General features: G+C 42.3%; 1 protein-coding gene across 1 annotated transcript in view; it reads right to left on the bottom strand.

Moving 5' to 3' along the window:
- Positions 1–952: 952 nt before the first annotated feature.
- Positions 953–18,723, bottom strand: part of LOC139460729 (alpha-1,3-mannosyl-glycoprotein 2-beta-N-acetylglucosaminyltransferase-like) — a 60,897-nt gene continuing 43,126 nt past the window's right edge. Inside the window, exons 3-12 of the mRNA XM_071242207.1 lie at positions 11,394–11,520; positions 10,244–10,364; positions 9,852–9,966; positions 9,340–9,478; positions 8,067–8,201; positions 7,074–7,164; positions 5,749–5,853; positions 4,361–4,451; positions 3,454–3,624; positions 953–2,752 (exon numbers count right to left, since the gene is read on the bottom strand). Of these exons, the coding sequence (XP_071098308.1) occupies positions 2,639–2,752; positions 3,454–3,624; positions 4,361–4,451; positions 5,749–5,853; positions 7,074–7,164; positions 8,067–8,201; positions 9,340–9,478; positions 9,852–9,966; positions 10,244–10,364; positions 11,394–11,520 (1,209 nt within the window). The 3' untranslated portion in view covers positions 953–2,638. The remainder of the gene's footprint in view (positions 2,753–3,453; positions 3,625–4,360; positions 4,452–5,748; positions 5,854–7,073; positions 7,165–8,066; positions 8,202–9,339; positions 9,479–9,851; positions 9,967–10,243; positions 10,365–11,393; positions 11,521–18,723) is intronic.

Here is an 18,723-nt window from a genome sequence, read left to right as displayed (position 1 = left end):
TACCCATAATTAAGGGTGCATATAACACATGAGTGCTTATTTTACGTGAATAAATAAGTCTTGTGTACATTGATCAATCGGAAAGGGTGCTAATTGGGATTGTTCACTAGCCAATATCTTAGCTAATGTCACCGTGGGCGCTTATTAGAGCGGGTGCTTATTACGTCGAATACGGGAGTTTCAACAAGCAAACAAACAAAAACAACTGCCCACCCGCACTATATTTTCAAAAGTCATTGCCTGAGAACCAATTCTTTTATTTTATTAACCTTACAAACAATCTCAACCCTTCCCACAAAGATAAAAAGCATTGATCTAAATCAGATTCGGTTTCCTTCTTTCAGCATTTCAAGAACTATCGTAAGAAGTTTTCAAGAGAATGAAACATGAACAACTGTCATTCAACTGAAGACTATTCCCCCAACAACTAACGGCTATCAGGGGAAACTAAAATGTACATCGCCATGGTTACAGACACGTCAGAGAGGACAATATTCACATGAATCTGAGAAAGTGTGGATATATAAATAATGTAAAAAATAAACACAGTACATCACTGGAACCAGACAGGGATTCAATAATTCAATGAAGCATTTGGGCCCAACGAAATGAATTCTTGTTTTCAAGAAGAAAAAGTATCGTACTTACCCATGCACAATACACACCCTAATTATGATCAATTAGTGAGTGAGTGAGTTGGGTTTAACGCCTCTTTTAACAGAATTCCAGTTATATCGCGGCCTGTAAGCTTAATGTGGGAGGAAAGCCCCAAGTGATGCAGGTCTCAGACGTTTATCACTTCGGTGAAACCCACGAGCATGAGTATGGTGCTGACAAACCTAGAAACATAATCGGGGCGAACCGGGATTCGAACCCACAATCATAGGTTTCTGGCGTGTCCAAGGGACGCAACTCTACACAACGAATCAGGCGCCTTGGACGACTGGGTTACTCAGCTCCCTACAAGCAGTTAAACTGTGGAAAAAAAATATCTCTCGTGTATAATACGCACTTTTCTTTTTGTATCAATTTATTTCACATGAAAAATTATTTCCATTTGTGTTGTTTTCCTTTATTTACATCACATGCTATCATCAAAGCCTTTCGGAGAGCTAGCGATACAGTCACTTTGATGTATAAATATATGTCGTCATGCATCTCACGTTTGCAGTTGTTGCATATAATTGTGCAAAACAATATGTAAAGCGCCAATATGTTCTGATTCCAGCTTTTGTAAAAAACATGAGAAAATCTGGTCACATGATATGCATATTAGCCTGTGGCAGTGGAGTTATACGAAGTTATGTTACTTCTAAAAACAGCAATTAATTAAAAAACAGATGTAATTCTAAGATCTCTGCATATACCTTTTTTAGAAAAGTTTTATGAATTAAGTTTAGGTAGGAAGTTGTATTTTCATTCAAAAGCTGGAAACATCGATTTAAGTAAAGGTAAGTGTTATGATTTATGCTTATACATCAGTCGAATCAACTACCGGTGATATCCTGTCATACCATTCCTTGTATCGTCGCACGCTTGGCTGGGGAAAGTGAGGTAACATTTGGTTCTCGTGAACAATACACACCCCTAATTTTGGAGTTGACAAATTATGAAAAAAAGTGCGTATTATACACAAATCAATACCAAGGTGTTTGTGAAAAAGGTATTACCATATTTGACGTAATAAGCACCCTTGGCGCTCTCAAAATTAGAAATAGGGGGCTCTTATCAGAATGGTATTTTGATGAAAAATCTTATTTTGAGTTGAAAGATCGTAAATTTCATGGTTTATGCTGACAGCCTGAAATGTTTATATATGACAGATAAATGTTTCCAGCATTGAATTGCCTATTATTGGGTGCATATAACACACGAGTGCATATTATACACAAATAAATAAGTCTTGTGTACATAGATCAATCGGAAGGGGTGTTAATTGAGATTGTTAACTAGCCAATATATCAGCAAATATCGCTGTGGTCGCTTATTGGAGCGGAGCGCTTATTACGTCGAATACAGGTACAATAAAATGTTGACTGAATTTGAGGAAGGTGGTTGAAAAGGAGTTCGTTCATTTTTAATAGAAAAAAGATGGTTGAAGCTCACAGGAAACTTGAAACAAAACTCAGTTCATAGTGAACGGTAGATAATATTAATATATTCCACTTCTACACAACATTTTAGGTCTTGTCTAAAAGATTTTGAAACGTTGAAAATGTAGGAGTCAAATTGACAAAAAATGCTTCTCACTTAAGTGGGAATACGACGTAGTTTTGGACTAGGAATACTCACCCCCAAATTCTCAAAAATACTGCATCCCCTATGGATGTGTGCATTATGCTTGGATGCACGTGTGCACTATAGTATACAAGGCTTGTAGGAACAAGCTGTTGTTAGGTTCAAGGAAAATCAATATTGAAGTAGTCTTGATGTGGGAACTCCTGAGCAACTAAAATACATTTCACTGTCATGAATGCAACATGACCCTGACACCACTCGAAACCTCGGATACGCTCCTTTCACTCACAGACACTCTAAATATGTAACACAGCACTTGATTGGTTCATGGTATTCTTAGATCACCTCTGTGTGGTTTTCATTGGATGATGCGTCCAGCAGTCTCCCTGGCTGTCATTGGTCAGCTCCACTTGGGGTCATACTGACTCCAGTTCGGGGGAGGTGAAAGGAAGACCCTCCTACCCTTATACATAAAGCTGATGACGCCTCTATAAGCTGCTCGAGGTACACCAGCCTGAAACATGAAGGGGTGAGTGAGTGAGTGAGTGAGTGAGTGAGTGAGTGAGTGAGTGGGTGGGTGGGTGGGTGTGTGTGTGGGTGGGTGGGTGGGTGAGTGAGGTGAAATGGGGTTTAACATCGCGTCCAAGATTATTGCACTTATATAGTGACGTGCATGTACGTATGTGTGTTTGTGTGGCTGCTTGTACTAGTCCGGAGTGATGCCCATTTATAGCGCTAGCCATGAGATGAAATGCCATGCCGCAGTTTAACATGAATACCCCACTCAAACACAGTATACCGACTCCGAGCCGACCAGTCCTTGTTTTAGCCCCTTAATGCTCAATGCCAAAGTTTAACATGGATACCCTACTCAGACACAGTATACTGACTCCGAGCCGACCAGTCCGTGTTTCATCCCGTTAATGCCGATCGGCAGGCAGGGTAACAACAACTATCTTTCAACATCTTTTGGTACAACGTGGTCAGGGGTCATTGTAATGAATTTAGTCTGGGCCAGAAAATGAACAATGTATTTCCCCGAATCCCTTTAAAAACAAATTATAAGCGAAATCTAAAATGAAAAAGACAAAAAAATGTTTCCAAAAACCTATGAATAAAACCACAAGAGCAATTTCTTCACAATTGTGAAGAGATATTCACAGATGAGTTTACAAAGTTAATGATTTTCAACACAAAAAAATATTTCTTACTGACCTTGAAATCATCCATGATTCCAAGTTTTTTGGCGAGACTTTTGAATTCATCTTTCGTGTTGTACTGCACCCTGACTGTCCCGTAATCACTCTTGCTCTGACTGACGACCTCGGCCACGGACAACAGCGGGGACTCGTACACATGCTTTACAAACTCAGTGTCATAACGCTCCTGTCACAAAGATAACAACAATAATAATTAAAAGACCGTTTTGATCACGGTGCCAGTTAATTCAGCAAGTGGATGTTCATGAACCTACACTACTACTATCCCTGTCAGAATCCATCCTTACAGACCGCCGTCATATAGCTGGAATATTGCTGAGCGCGGCGTAAAACAACTGTCTGAACCAGACAATCCAATGATTTACATCATGAGTGAGTGAGTATGGTTTTACACCGCTTTTAGCAATATTCCAGAAATATTCCAGCAATATCATGGCAGGGGACACCAGAAATGGGCTTCACACATTGTACCCATTTCGGGAATCGAACCCAGGTCTTCGGCGCGACGAGCGAATACTTTAACCACTAGGCTACCCGACCTCCCCTTGACATCATGAGCATAGATGTACGCTATTGGAATACAATGCCATGCATCAACCAAGTCAGCGAGCCTGACCACCCAATCCTGTTAGTCGCCTCTTACGACAAGCATAGTCGTCTTTTACAGCAAGGATGGGTTGCTGAAGACTTATTCTACCTCGGATCTTCACGGGTTTAAAGACAGATTGAAATTTCGGTACAGGTTACAATTCTATTTTAAAAATACACTGCCGGGCAAAGAAAGTATAGATATGAAACCTATACACCCATGTTTCATGGTGGTTAAAATGCAACAAATGGTTATTCAAGCATAGTCGCCTTTTACAAATGCCCACGAAGACACCAGCCAGAGATTCACGTACCTTCTCCAGATATGAAAGATCTAGTTGTGTGAAAGGCACATACTTCTGGTTTAACTTGATGAACTTTAAATGTTTCTCATAATATAACCCCCTGAAACAGAATAAACCATCGTTTAACAAGCAGTGCACATAACAATTATAAGGTCAGGTGAAATGGGTCTATTATATAAGAAGCGGAACTACAATTTGTCAAATGACGTCAACAATCTTCAGCTATGACATCGTTTCGAGTGTGAAGTCATTCGACCTTACATCACAATAAGATTAAAATGACGTCAACCATGCCGTTCAGATAACAGTCGTAGGTAATAAATACTGATAACATAGCGGGGTGTATCAGTGTCTAAAATACCTGCCTACCAGACAGTCCAAGATAGTCAATTTTGATGACACACAGTCAGTTTTGAAAAGTTCTAAGCCAGATGGTCGGGCTATTCGTTCATTCCCTAAATTACATAAACATTCTAGTTTTAATTCAATGTAAGTAAATTAATTGTAAACGTTATACACATGCAGTCATTTCCCTGTGTGTTGATATCAAGTTTCTGTCCTCATTCTCTTTAGGCCAAATGCTCAAAATGATCCCATCAGAACGCATATAGTTCATGTTTGAGGGATGTATTATTCATAACAGTGCATGAACTAAGTATCCTATAGAAATGTGATGCCTACTGTGTGTATGGAGCTCAAGTCAAATTACCAAAGTGGTGGCGCCCTAGCATTGGGCATGTGTTCCATATCGTTGGGTTATTGGCTGTTCTGTAATTATTGATATGAGTTTTCCGATACGGATGACTTGGAATTTGACGAACAAAATTTCAATGATATAAAGTTGCTAAATTGACAACCAACCAGTTTGTTACTTATTAAGAAACAAACATTAAACATTATTTTTGTTAATTCTTCTTTGCCACTTTTGTAAGACAAGAAAATTCTGGACTGGCACCATCTTATCTGGTCTGGTAACTTGACGTTCTCATATTGTCATGCACCTCATTGTAGCAGTTGTAATAGCATATCTATATAATTATGCAAAATGATATGTCAAAAAGCCCACCGAAAAGTTTGCATTTGGCCTGTCTGTTCATAATTCAGAATACGTGTGTTTGTTTACAAACAAGATATAAGTCTGGTCACGTGACTACACCCGCAATTTGGTCACTAGAGCAGAAACTTCTCTTGCAGAATAAAGAGCTGAGCAAACTCGGGGGTCATCTGCTTTTGTTTACCAACAATTCTTTAGAATGGTCGACGTACTGGGCTTGGAAGACCCACTTGAAACAGTGAAGAACGTTGAATTTTTTTGATGCCATGATTCTAAACATGAGTCATAGTTTTACTGGGATACGAAATTGGTTTATGAAAAACAAGGTGGATGGTGTACTCACTTGCTGACCCCCTTCTTGCCAAACGTACTCGTCCTACAGATCTCGGGACGTATACACTCCCGGCCCTTCCGCTGCTCTGGGTGCCGCATCCAGTCATCCCAGAACCTGGAAGTACATGTCATCCAACTCACATGTCATCTGACTCACACATCATCCTGAATCACATGTCACCCTGACTCACATGTCATCTGACTCACATGCCATCCTGACTTACATGTCATCTGACTCACACGTAATCTGACTCACACGTAATCTGACTCACATGTTATCCTGAATCACGTGTCATCTGACTCACGTGTCACCCAGACTCACGTCATCTGACTCACATTTCATCCGACTCAGATTTCATCCGACTCATGTGTCACCCTGACTCACGCGTCATCCTTACTCACATGTTGGCCTAACACACGTTTTGCCTTGACTCACATATCACCCGACTCACATGTCACCTAACACGTCATCCCGCCCCACATGTCATCCGACTCACATATCACCCAACTCACATATCACCCAACTCACACGTCATCCCGCCCCACATGTCATCCGACTCACATATCACCCAACTCACATGTCACCAGACTCACATATCACCCAACTCACATGTCACCCGACTCACATGTCACCCGACTCACATATCACCCGACTCACATGTCACCCAACTCACATGTCATCCGACTCACATATCACCCGACTCACATATCACCCGACTCACATGTCATCTGACTCACATGTCACCCGACTCACATGTCATCTGACTCACATATCACCAGACTCACATGTCACCCGACTCACATGTCACCCGACTCACATGTCATCCGACTCACATGTAATCTGACTCACATATCATCCGACTCACATGTCACCCGACTCACATGTCATCTGACTCACATATCACCCGACTCACATGTCACCCGACTCACATGTCATCTGACTCACATATCACCCGACTCACATGTCATCTGACTCATATATCACCCGACTCACATATCACCCGACTCACATATCACCCGACTCACATATCACCCGACTCACATGTCATCTGACTCACATATCACCCGACTCACATATCACCCGACTCACATATCACCCGACTCACATGTCATGTGACTCACATGTCACCCGACTCACATGTCATCTGACTCACATGTCATCTAACTCACATATCACTCGACTCACATGTCACCTGACTCACATATCACCCGACTCACATGTCACCTGACTCACATGTCACCCGACTCACACATCATCCCGACCCATGTGTCACCCTAACTCTTGTGCCATCCCGACTCATACGTCACCCAGATTCACATGTTACCCCGACTCACGTGTCTGGCCACTTGGGCTCTAGCTCCAGCCAGGTGGCTCGCTCGATCATCCAGCCCAGGCCGGGGAAGAAGTCTGTCCTGTACAGCAGCTCTGCCAACACAAGGATCAGGCTACAGACCAATGTCCATGACATGAAGTCAGCGATAAATAGATTACACATCTAGATAAACGTACGTCATGAAATGGTTAACATTCATTGAGAAACTATCCTAAAACGTGAAGAATTATTTCTATTTTAGTATTAATACTCCATGTCCGGTCATCAAAGCCCAACAGACAGTTAGTGATATACGGCCCCTTTGACAATGTCATGCTCGTCACTGTCACAGGTGTAGTATACGTATCTAATTTGTTTGTTTGTTTGTTGTTTAACGCAGCACTCAGCAACATTCCAGCTATATGACGGCGGTCTGTAAATAATCGAGTCTGGACCAGACAATCCAGTGATTGACATCATGAGCATCGATTCACGCCAATGAGATCGATGCCATGTATCAACCAAGTGTACCTAATTATGCAACACAATATGTTAAGCACACCAAAAGACTTGTATAAGGAATGTCTGTTCTAATTTCAGAATAAGTGCGCTTGGTTACAAACAAGAGTAAAGTCCGGTCACGTGATATGCCACCACCCACGGTGTCATCACTGGGCAGAGACGGAATCAGACGAGCAGAGACGAGTAAGATCGGGGCTTGTCCGCTATTGTTTACAAACAAAGCGTCAGAATGGTTGACGTCCTGTCCCTTTAAGGACGGATCCGGGGATCCTTGGAGTCTCCTGTGGTACGTATGTGAATCTAGGGAGCACTAGGTTTGTAACCCCATGACATGGACCCCTAGACTTTCATGCTTAATTATCAACACTGAACGGTATTGTTCTTGTGGGCACACTTAGTTCCAAAAGGCACGACAAAACACCTTTATTAGTGCCCTGTGGCACCCTGGAAAGAAAACACGTCTCCCTGACGTTCTGTTTACCCATCCACCTACCAGAGTTCTCAGAAACCATGTTCTCCTTGCCGTTGTCGTTCCAGGCAGACACGCACCACAACATGGGGTCAGTCTTCATCACACGGTGCGTCGCAGCAAAGTACTCAAAGAAATCTGGTGATATGTCTAAATCGTCTGCAATGAAGCAAAGGTGAGTGAGTGAGTGAGGTTTAACACAGTATTTGAACAGTATTCCTGTTCTATCACGGCGTATCAGCTTAATGTGGAGGGAAGCCTTACGTGAAGTCCTTGAGAGTACACCTTGAAAAGTGAGTGAGTGAGTGAGTGAGTGAGTGAGTATGATTTTACGACACTTTTAGCAATATTCCAGCAGTTTCATGTCGGGGGACACCAGAAATGGGCTTCACACATTGTACCCATGTCCGGAATCGAACCCAGGTCTTCGGCGTGACGATCGAACGGTTTAACCACTAGGCTACCCGACCGCCCCCCTTGAAAAATGGAAGCTGTTTCTTTATGTTTTGAATACCTGTGTATCTTTTGGCAATATCGACAGAGGGCATTGATCTCATTGATCTCATTTTGACAGATGTCTACTTTCATATAATGTCCAGTGTTATTGATAAGCTAAACATAACATAGCACAGTTTTAACTCCACTGGAGTAAAGATGTTTCAGGAAAGATGTGAAACAATGCAGTGACACTAGAAAATAAGGGGATCACACAGTAATTGAATGATGCAACAACCTGACAGACGACTGGAGGGACAGACGATGCACCACAACATAAAGTCACTTGACTGTCACTCCGGCTGCTAAAACTCAGTCACTGTTTTGATGTAGTTAGTATTTATTACATCTATACTGATAGCTTCAGTAACAGATTACAGATTACAGATTACAGATTCCATGGCTGGCAAACAAAGACAGTATTAGAATGACTTATGCTGGCTGTGTGCTCTGTCAGCTGATAACTGTTTGTTTGTATGTTTGTTTGTTTATGTTTGTTTGTTTAACGCAGCACTCAGCAATATTCCATCTATATGACAGCAGTCCGTAAGTAATCAAGTCTGGACCAGACAATCCAGTGATTGACAACATGAGCATCAATCTATGCAATTTGGATATGATGACATGCATCAACCATGTCAGCAAGCCTGACCACCTGATCCTGTTAGTCGCCTTTTACAGCAACTATGGGTTGCTGAAGACCTATTCTACCCCGGGTCTTCACGAGACCAGCTGATAATTGGAAACCCCACCTCATCACTTCAACCATGGGGGCCACAACATCACCGACAGAGGATCTTACCTTCTACAATGATGGCTGTGGAATAGTTGAAGACCATAAATATCTGGTTTAAAGCCCACTTGTAATGGCGGGCTATTTTATAGTAGCCAACAAACTTCTTCTGTGGCCAGGGAAGGTTGATGTTGGCTAAATTAGGTTGCTGAAACAAATACAGCCTTTTAGCATCACAAAAGATTGACATTGTTAGTGTTTGCTTGTTTGATGTTTAACACCGCACTCAGCAATGTTCCAGCTATATGACGGCGGTCTGTAAATAATCAAGCCTGGACCAGACAATCCATTGATTAATATCATGAGCATCGATCCACTCAATTGGGACCGATGACATGTATGAACCAAGTCAGCGAGCCTGACCACCCGATCCCGTTAGTCGCCTCTTACAACAAGCGTAGTCGCCTTTAATGACAAGCATGGGTTGCTGAAGACCTATTCTACCCCGGATCTTCATGAGAGGACAGTGAGCGACAAAAATATAACTGTGAAGTACAGACCATTGGATGTGACTCGCTTACTTTGACATGTTTGACAAGTTGTTTCTTGACATATCCGTCTATGACATCCGCCGTCTGTTGATGGCCGCAGTCCTGGCTGACCACTATCGGGAACTTGTCACCAGGTGGACGATATCTACAACGAGTGAGTGAGTGAGTGAGTGAGTATGGTTTTATGCCGCTTTTAGCAAAGTCGCACACAAGTCCTTGAAGTACCGTCCTACATTGATGAGTTGTTGACCAGTTATCACCTCAGGGATACAAATTTGAGATTTGTATAAGTATATTTATCAGGCTCTGAGATAACAAAACCAGCCTTAAAACATGTAAAACTGGAATATTTTTTTCTACTTTTGGGGTCGCCAGATGTATAACCATGGTAATAAAGCACAAAACATATCCTGGTTCCTCACTTTATGAGCTGGTCGAGACTGCGGCTAACAGTCACCCGGTCACACGCGATCATCAGGATGGCGATCTGGTTCGGGTGAGCCTCATCCTTGTTATCTCTGACCGGAACATTTTTTCTCTGGTCTGAAAGGCGAAAAAAACAACCCATTCTTCGTTTGTTGTCTAACACCGCACTCCAGCTACATGACGGTGGTCCGTAAATAATCAAGTCTGGACCAGACAATCCTGTGATTGACAAGTGACTCAGAAGTGATTTTTCTGTCACATTGTTATCTCCCCTGTATCCATGACTACAAAATGGCAGCGTCTGACCATGCTGACTTTGACAAGAGGGGAAATCATAGGTTTGGCACCACTTTGGTCTCAATAGCTCGCAATAAATCGCAAGACATATCAGAATACAGATGTCCCAATATATCGCAATACATACCACAATATATCACAATATATCGCAATATGTATCAGAATACAGATATTGCATTATATCGCAATAAGCAACACAATACGGATATTGCAATATATATCGCAATATGTATCGCAATATATCACAATATATCGCAATACGTATCAGATAAATCCCTGGATTCAGGTCTAAAATGGTTGCCACTATGGGGAACCCACAAGCTTGTGTACAGTGATGACATACTAGAAATATGCTACTCAAAACTAGCTGAAGAACCCCCACAATTGGATGACTGTGAGGTGAGGTGAAACAGGGTTTAATGTCGCGTCCAAGATTGTTGCACTTACATAGTGACGTGCATGCACGTGTGTGTGTGGTTGTTTGTACTAGTCCGGACTGATGCCGATTTATAGTGCTAGCTCACTGAGATACCATGCCGCAGTTTAACACAACTAACCCACTCAGACACAGTATACTGACTCCAATCTGACCAGTCCTTGTTTTAGCCCCTTAATGCCGAGCGCCAGACAGGGTTACAACAAATACCATCTTTTAACGGCTTTTGGTTAACACAGCCGGGATCGAACCCTGGACCTTCCGTTCTCCGGGTGGCGATCTACCACCAGACCATGGTGCGGTCTGGATGATTGCAATACCCACCAGCCTTGAAAGATTAACCATAGTCATTTAAAGAAAATACCCGTGCCCCAGGCACTTTGAACAGTGTAATAAACCCTCTCTGCGCTAACCTGCCTCCTCCTTGAGATGGCGAAGCTTTTGAAGTAGCTCCTCATTTTCTGCAAGCTGACTTGATAAGTCCTTCTCAAGTTTACCAAGCCGTGATTCTAAAGCTTCTTTTCCTTGAACATCAGTGACCTGAAACAGAGACCAAGGTCATGAGGTGAAGGTCAAGGTCATAACTAAGGTCAAGGTCAAAGTCTCTTCATGGTCACTAATACAGTGTAAAACGGGTTGAGTCAACTAACTACAAACAGTGAGTGATTGAGTTGGGTTTTACGTCGCTTTTAACAGTATTCCAGTCGTATCGCTGCATGTCAGCTTAATTTTGGAGGAAAGCCCGAAGTGATGCAGGTCTCAGACGTTTACCACTTCGGTGAAACCCACGAGCATGGGTATGGTGCTGACAAACCTAGAAACATAATCAGGGCGAACCGGAATTAGAACCTACAATCATAGGTTTCTGGTGTGCCCAAGGGACGCAACTCTGCACAGCGAATCATGGCGCCTTAGATGACTGGGCCAACCATGCCCCCAACTACAAACAGGAAATATACATTTACTATTTCTGAATAGCAACAAGCATGGCATCATATTAGTCCATTACAATATTCCAGTCCCTCATGCTATCTGTGCTAATCTCGTGACACAGGGTTGGTTGGTTTGTTGTTTTATGCCGCACTCAGCAATATTCCAGCTATATGACAGCGGTCTGTAAATAATAGAGTCTGGGACAGACAATCAAGTGATTAATATCATGAGCATCGATCCACTCAATTGGGATCGATGACATGCATCAACCAAGTCAGCGAGCCTGACCACCCGATCCCGTTAGTCGCCTCTCACGACAAGCATAGTTGCCTTTTACGGCAAGCATGGGTTGCTGAAGACCTATTCTACCCGGATCTTCACGGGTCTCGTGACACAGGGCATACGATCCCTACAACATGGCCTCCATTCTGTAGCAGAGCAGCTCTTATCATCCAAAACTGGCTCCCAAAGGAGATATCACTTGGGTCAATGGAGATATCTATACTGTAGATATCGCTGCAATGAAATTGCATCACAATGCTTTGCAGACCATTGTGACATCATTGGTTACCATGACGTCACAATCAAATGACATCACTAATGGCTCTGCTACTGAAGCTGTTTGCAGTACTTTTCACACATAAGACACTGCTTATTACTTTCTACAAACTGAAAAAGTTGGAAGAATGATGTTGGATGATAAATAAAATCTCACCCTCGTGTCTTTTGATATCAAATATATCAACACTCGTTGATAAAAGTAGAAAAAAAACCTCAGCAAACCTCAGAGTTTTTCCACTTTTATCAACTCGTGTTGATATATATTTGATATCAAAAGACACTCGGGTCGGATTCTCTATTTCTGCCCAATTATCAGAAAGCATCTTCCCAACAAAACCAAGTCAGTCACTGAAACATGCCTGCAATGATGACGCCTCAATCCATCCGCTCTAGAGTTACACAAGATCTCCCCTACTTAACTGTTGTTAATCACACGACACAGGACACCTCACAGCCAGAGATCTCACAGACCGTCATCGCTAGACTCCCATTTCATCAGTAACTAGCCTGTAATCTGTGAACATCGGCTTTGTGTACTCCTCGACATGTCACATGATATACCATGTATACTGTACTGTGAGCACATATGTACGCATCTAGGTCACTAGGCTTGTTTGTTTTGTTTGTATGTGTGTTGTTTAACGCCGCACTCTGCAATATTCCAGCAATATGAAGGCAGTCTTAAAAGTTGAGTCCGACCAGACAATCCAGTGATTGACATCATGAGCATTGATCCACACAATTGTCAAACAGAAATAATAAATAAGCTTAACCTTATATATATATATGATCTGATATCGTACAATAACCATCAAATAGCCAATTCTTTTCCCCTGATTTACCCACCTAGCTGAACTAGAAATAAAGGAGACCAGTGAGACCGCCTCATCTGTTTCATATTTAGATCTAAGAATAAAGATTCAGAGTGACAAAACACTCTCCACAAGGCTGTACAACGAGGGATGATTCAACCTTCCACTTGTCAACTTTCCCTTCAAGTCGAGCAATATTCCAGCAGCTCCAGCCTTTGGTGATTACATTTACAACTTTTGAGATACAATCGAGCATGCGCTTTCTATCAAAATTTCAAAGAACGTCATACGACTCTTGTTTTTTTTAAGAGGAACAATTGACTTGCCTTTGCATGTGTTTGTGATGGGTGCCACCGGAGGAGCAGGATATGCTCGTCTTTTCGAGAACACCTGGTATCATCACTATTTGATAGTAATTCATAAACACATGCCCATGATACAGTCGGAATTGTACAATCGACTGTGCTCTTGGCAGAGATCTCTTGTCCCTTATATTCACTGTTTACACATTACATGGTGTTGCCATAATTATCTTTGTGGTGAAAATACTGCCTATTCCATGATGAGGGAACTGTTTCACTTGGGGGAATACTACAGGGCACTTTAATCACACTTGCTGAGATCGCAATTACCGTATTCGACGTAATAAGCACCCAGGGTGCTCTCAAAATTAGAAATAGGGGGCTCTTATTAGAATATAATTTTAGAGAGTAAAAACAGAGTTGAAAGATTGTAAACTTCGTGGTTTATGCTGACAGCCTGAAATGATACAAACGAAGAGTCTATGTGTATTATGCACGACAGATATATTTTCCAGAATTTAATTGCCCATAATTGTACACGAGTGCGTATTATACACGAATAGATAAGTCTTGTGTACATTGATCAGTCGGAAGGGGTGCTAATTGGGATTGTTCACTTGCCAATATATTAACAAATATCGCCGTGGGCGCTTATTAGAGCGAGGCGCTTATTGCGTCGATTACGGTAGGTTAGTTTGGTTGGTTTGTTGTTTTACGCCGCACAGCAATATTCCAGCTATATGACAACGTTAGAAATTGGCCCTAGTCCTATAGTCCTTGCTAAACTGCTCAATAGTTAAGGTATCATAAGGACTAGTAGAAATTTGCAATTTTTAAGGGTTTTGCTACCTGTTATCATTACAAGGACTAGTGGATCAAACCTGTTAGTTTCTACTGCTGTATGACAGCAGTCTGTAAATAGTCGAGTCTGGACCATAGAATCCAGTGATTGATATCATAGGCATCTATCCACGCAATTGTGTTCGATGACAAGCTTCCACCAAGTCAGTGAGCCTGACCACCCGATCTCGTAAGTCGCCTCTTACGACATGCATGGGTTGCTGAAGACCTATAATACCACGGATCTTCAGGGGTCTCGCTATAAGCTGCAGGCCCTGAATAAACTCACAGGCTTCTGGTGAGAAATACATCGACATGTAAATTTAGAGTGAGCTGAGGTGAGGTGAAATGGGGTTTAACGTCGCGATTATTGCACTTATATAGCGACGTGCATATACGTGTGTGTGTCTGTGTGGCTGCTTGTACTAGTCTGGACTGATGCTGATTTATAGTGCTAGCTCACCGAGATACCATGCCGCAGTTTAATATGAATACCCCACTCAGACACAGTGTACTGACTCCAAGCCGACCAGTCCTTGTTTTAGCCCCTTAATGCCGAGCGCCAGATAGGGTAACAACAAGTACAATCTTTTAACGTCTTTTGGTATGACGCAGCCGGGTTATCAAACCCCGGACCTTCCGCTCTCCGGGCGGACGCTCTACCACTAGATCACGGAGGCGGTCATTTAGAGTGAGTGAGTGAGTGAGTGAGTGAGTGAGTGAGCAAGCGATGCTGCCAACCACCTTACTGGATTATTAACAGTTTGTTTTAACGCCGCTTTGAACAGTCAAGCATCTCTTACACGTTTACCACGTTCATGAAGACCCGTGAAGATTCCGGGGTAGAATAGGTCTTCGGCAACCCATGCTTGCCATAAAAGGTGACTATGCTTGTCGTAAAAGGCGACTAACGGGATCGGGTGGTCAGGCTCGCTGACTTGGTTGATGCATGTCATCAATCCCAATTGCATGAGTCGATGCTCATGATATCAATAACTGGATTGTCTGGTCGAGACTCGATTATTTACAGACCGCCATCATATAGCTGGAATATTGCTGAGTGCGCTTTAAACAACAAACTATCAACCAACAACTTTCATTAAACCAACAAGTACAGGCTGATAAACCTAGAAACATAACCAGGGCCAATCTGGGATTCAAACCCACAATGACAGGTTCCTAGCATGCCTGGCAGCAGACGCAACTCTGCACAGCACCTTGGAAGACGGAACCAACCATGCCGTGTTCCACTGATGACTTTTAATTATCTAAAAGCTTGCAGGAAATACTTCGGCCATTTAGCCAATCAATAAATCATCTGATATTGCCCTGCAAACCCTCTAGAGACAACACCCATACCTCAGCAGTAAAGTGAGTTCAGTTAATGAAAATCATTGGATTACACGTCAAGACATCCTGTCTGACACGTGGCCAGCACTGTACTGAGGTCCTGCCTCGAGTCCCATTCCACGATCGGAGCATTTTAACTGTCGTAAGTCAAAAGTTAAACTGGTAAAGAGAAAATTAAAAGAAGCCCATACATCTTTGCCAAATTCGAATCTGTCAGTTTTATTTTATTTTAAAGCGACATTTCTGTGATTACGACATTATTCTGTCTTCAACAATATTTAGAAAATATGGCAGGCATGCCAGTAGTCCTGCACCATGACTGTGGAATATATTTATTTTATGAAAAAAATTAAATCTAGAAATGCATACAAATGCAAGTCTAGCCAGCTCTAACTAGCTCCATGCCACATCAGCATAGGGAATTTTGTTTTAATTTTTAGAGTCAAGAAGGATATTGTGTAATATAAGATTTCAGAGACTAAATGTTAGTCTAGCACACCAGTGAATCAGTACAATAAATACATCGTTTCACACTGCTTTTAGGAAAGTCATGGTGGGGAATACCAGAAATAGGGTTCACACAAGACCCCCATGCCGGGAATCAAACCCATGACTTTGGTATGATGAGCTATATTTTTAACCAGAAAGCTACCCTACCCTTATTGCACAGACAAATCATGTCTAACACTTTACCAGAATTTATAAACCTCCAGTGATGCCTTCCTATTGTTCTCCCGTCAGGTTAAATCTAATAAACAGGGATGTTATAATCATGATAATATCCCAAGAACATTTGCAATATAATATGTTATAATGTGGCCGGATTTTATATTAATATTCAGGGTTTTATTAATACATCTTCCATTTAGATTGTAACATATGAATGTTTCTCGCTAGAAATTTATTTTGCATTTGAACATAATATAATGAAATGTAAAATCAAATGACAAATGTTTTCATTAAAATCCTCAGCATCGAACATCTGACCACCCGATCCCGTGAGTCGCCTTTTACGACAAGCATAGTCGCCTTTTACGGCAAGCATGGGTTGCTGAAGACCTATTCTACCTCGGATCTTATAGCCTCATGTACCGTCATACACTTCCAGGGGCGGTTGGGTAGCCTAGGGGTTAAAGTGTTCGCTCGTCACACCGAAGACCCGAGTTCGATTCCCGTCATGGGTACAATGTGTGAAGCCCATTTCTGGTGTCCCCCGCCGTGATATTGCTGGAATATTGCTAAAAGCGGCGTAAAACCATACTCACTCACTCACTCACTCACTCACTCACTCACTCACTCACTCACTCACACACTCACTCACTCACTCACTCACACACTCACTCACTCATACACTTCCACAACAGCACTAGTTACACCACAATACATCTACAGCAAACTAAGGTCATAACGACCTCAAAGGGACCATTAATTTTCGTTTGTTATCACCGTAGTTCGTTATAAGCATTTCTGTGAGAAAATAGTCATTGACCGTGACCGAAAAAACATTCCGTAATGACTGTCAGTTCGTCAAAAGAGTGCTCGCTTTAAACACAGTTTACTGTATTATTAAATAATCATGCAATTTCTCTTAAATCCTGGCGCTTGCATTTAATTTCGAAAAAGTTAGTTTATTGAAACTGACAGGGTCATTCTTTCCGAGATTTTGCAGGCTGCAGTGTGTTAATGGGAAGCTATCATGGCGGAGTAAATCAAGTCAGATTATGGGCGGCCTAATGAAAAGAGGACGCTGTCAAGAGAGACGCCTAAAGCAATGGCTGTGTCTTCTCACTATAATCATGTCAAGATGGTCTATTCATTAGTTAGAGTTAGTGAAATGAATACTAAGCATTTGGAGCAATCAGAACACAAAGTAATCAGTGTGTTGACAACTATTACCGAGCAATCATTACTTCCAACAATGTTGATTCCTTGTATCACAGCTTGTCTCATATGACGATAGATGGTCTGAGGTGAAATGGGTTTTAACGTGACTTTCAAGATTACTGCACTTGCGTAGCGACAAGTGTGTGTGTGTCTGCTTGTACTAGTCCAGACTAATGCTGATTTTATAGTGCTAGCCCACTGAGATATCATGCCGCAGTATAACATGAATACCCCACTCAGACAGAGTATACTGACCATCTTTTAACGTCTTTTGGTATGACGCAGCCAGGGATCGAACCCCTGACCTTCCGCTCTCCGAGTGGACGCTCTACCACGGGCGATTCTAGACTGCTAGACTGCATCAACATGCTCTGTCTGTCTGTCTGTCACACTCAGCCAGATTTTAGACATCACTTCATGAACAAGTCTGTCTGTCTGTCTGTCTGTCTGTCTGTCTATCTGGACACACTAAGCCAGATTCTAGACATCACTGCATCAACAAGTCCCCAGCCAGCACACTACCTACCTACCTACCTACCTACCTAAGCCAGATTCTAGACATCACTGCATCAACAAGTCCCCAGCCAGCACACTACCTACCTACCTACCTACCTACCTACCTACCTACCTACCTACCTACCTACCTACCTACCTACCTACCTACCTACCTACCTACCTACCTACCTACCTACCTAAGCCAGATTCTAGACATCACTACATTAACAAGTCCTGGGAGACGTCTATCAGAGGAGCCACAACGTGTCTCCAGCCATCACTCCCTCCCCAACTCATCTCAGATAGGATTTACTTCATTGCTAATGACCCCTCTACCTCCAACAATCAGGACTTATCTCTGAAAGGGTTAATTACCCAAGTCCCCATAGAAGTGATGAATCCCGAGGCCTGCCCCTCTCCGCCGTAACGCTAAGCCTTGTTTCGTGAGTGTTTAATAAGCAAGTCATTGATTTATTCCACAATCTCCTGAAAAAGCCTCCATTTTTCAACCTCCCTCCTAGCAGGGACCAAAGCTTCTTCACTGCCTCCCAGGGAGACGAACAAGA

Source organism: Haliotis cracherodii, unplaced genomic scaffold (genome assembly GCF_022045235.1).
Source record: "Haliotis cracherodii isolate W230 unplaced genomic scaffold, xgHalCrac1.p SCAF_14, whole genome shotgun sequence".
Classification (NCBI taxonomy): Eukaryota; Metazoa; Mollusca; class Gastropoda; order Lepetellida; family Haliotidae; genus Haliotis; species Haliotis cracherodii.
The sequence above is the reverse complement of the archived record's forward strand: the minus strand, read 5'-3'. Positions and strand labels throughout refer to the sequence as shown.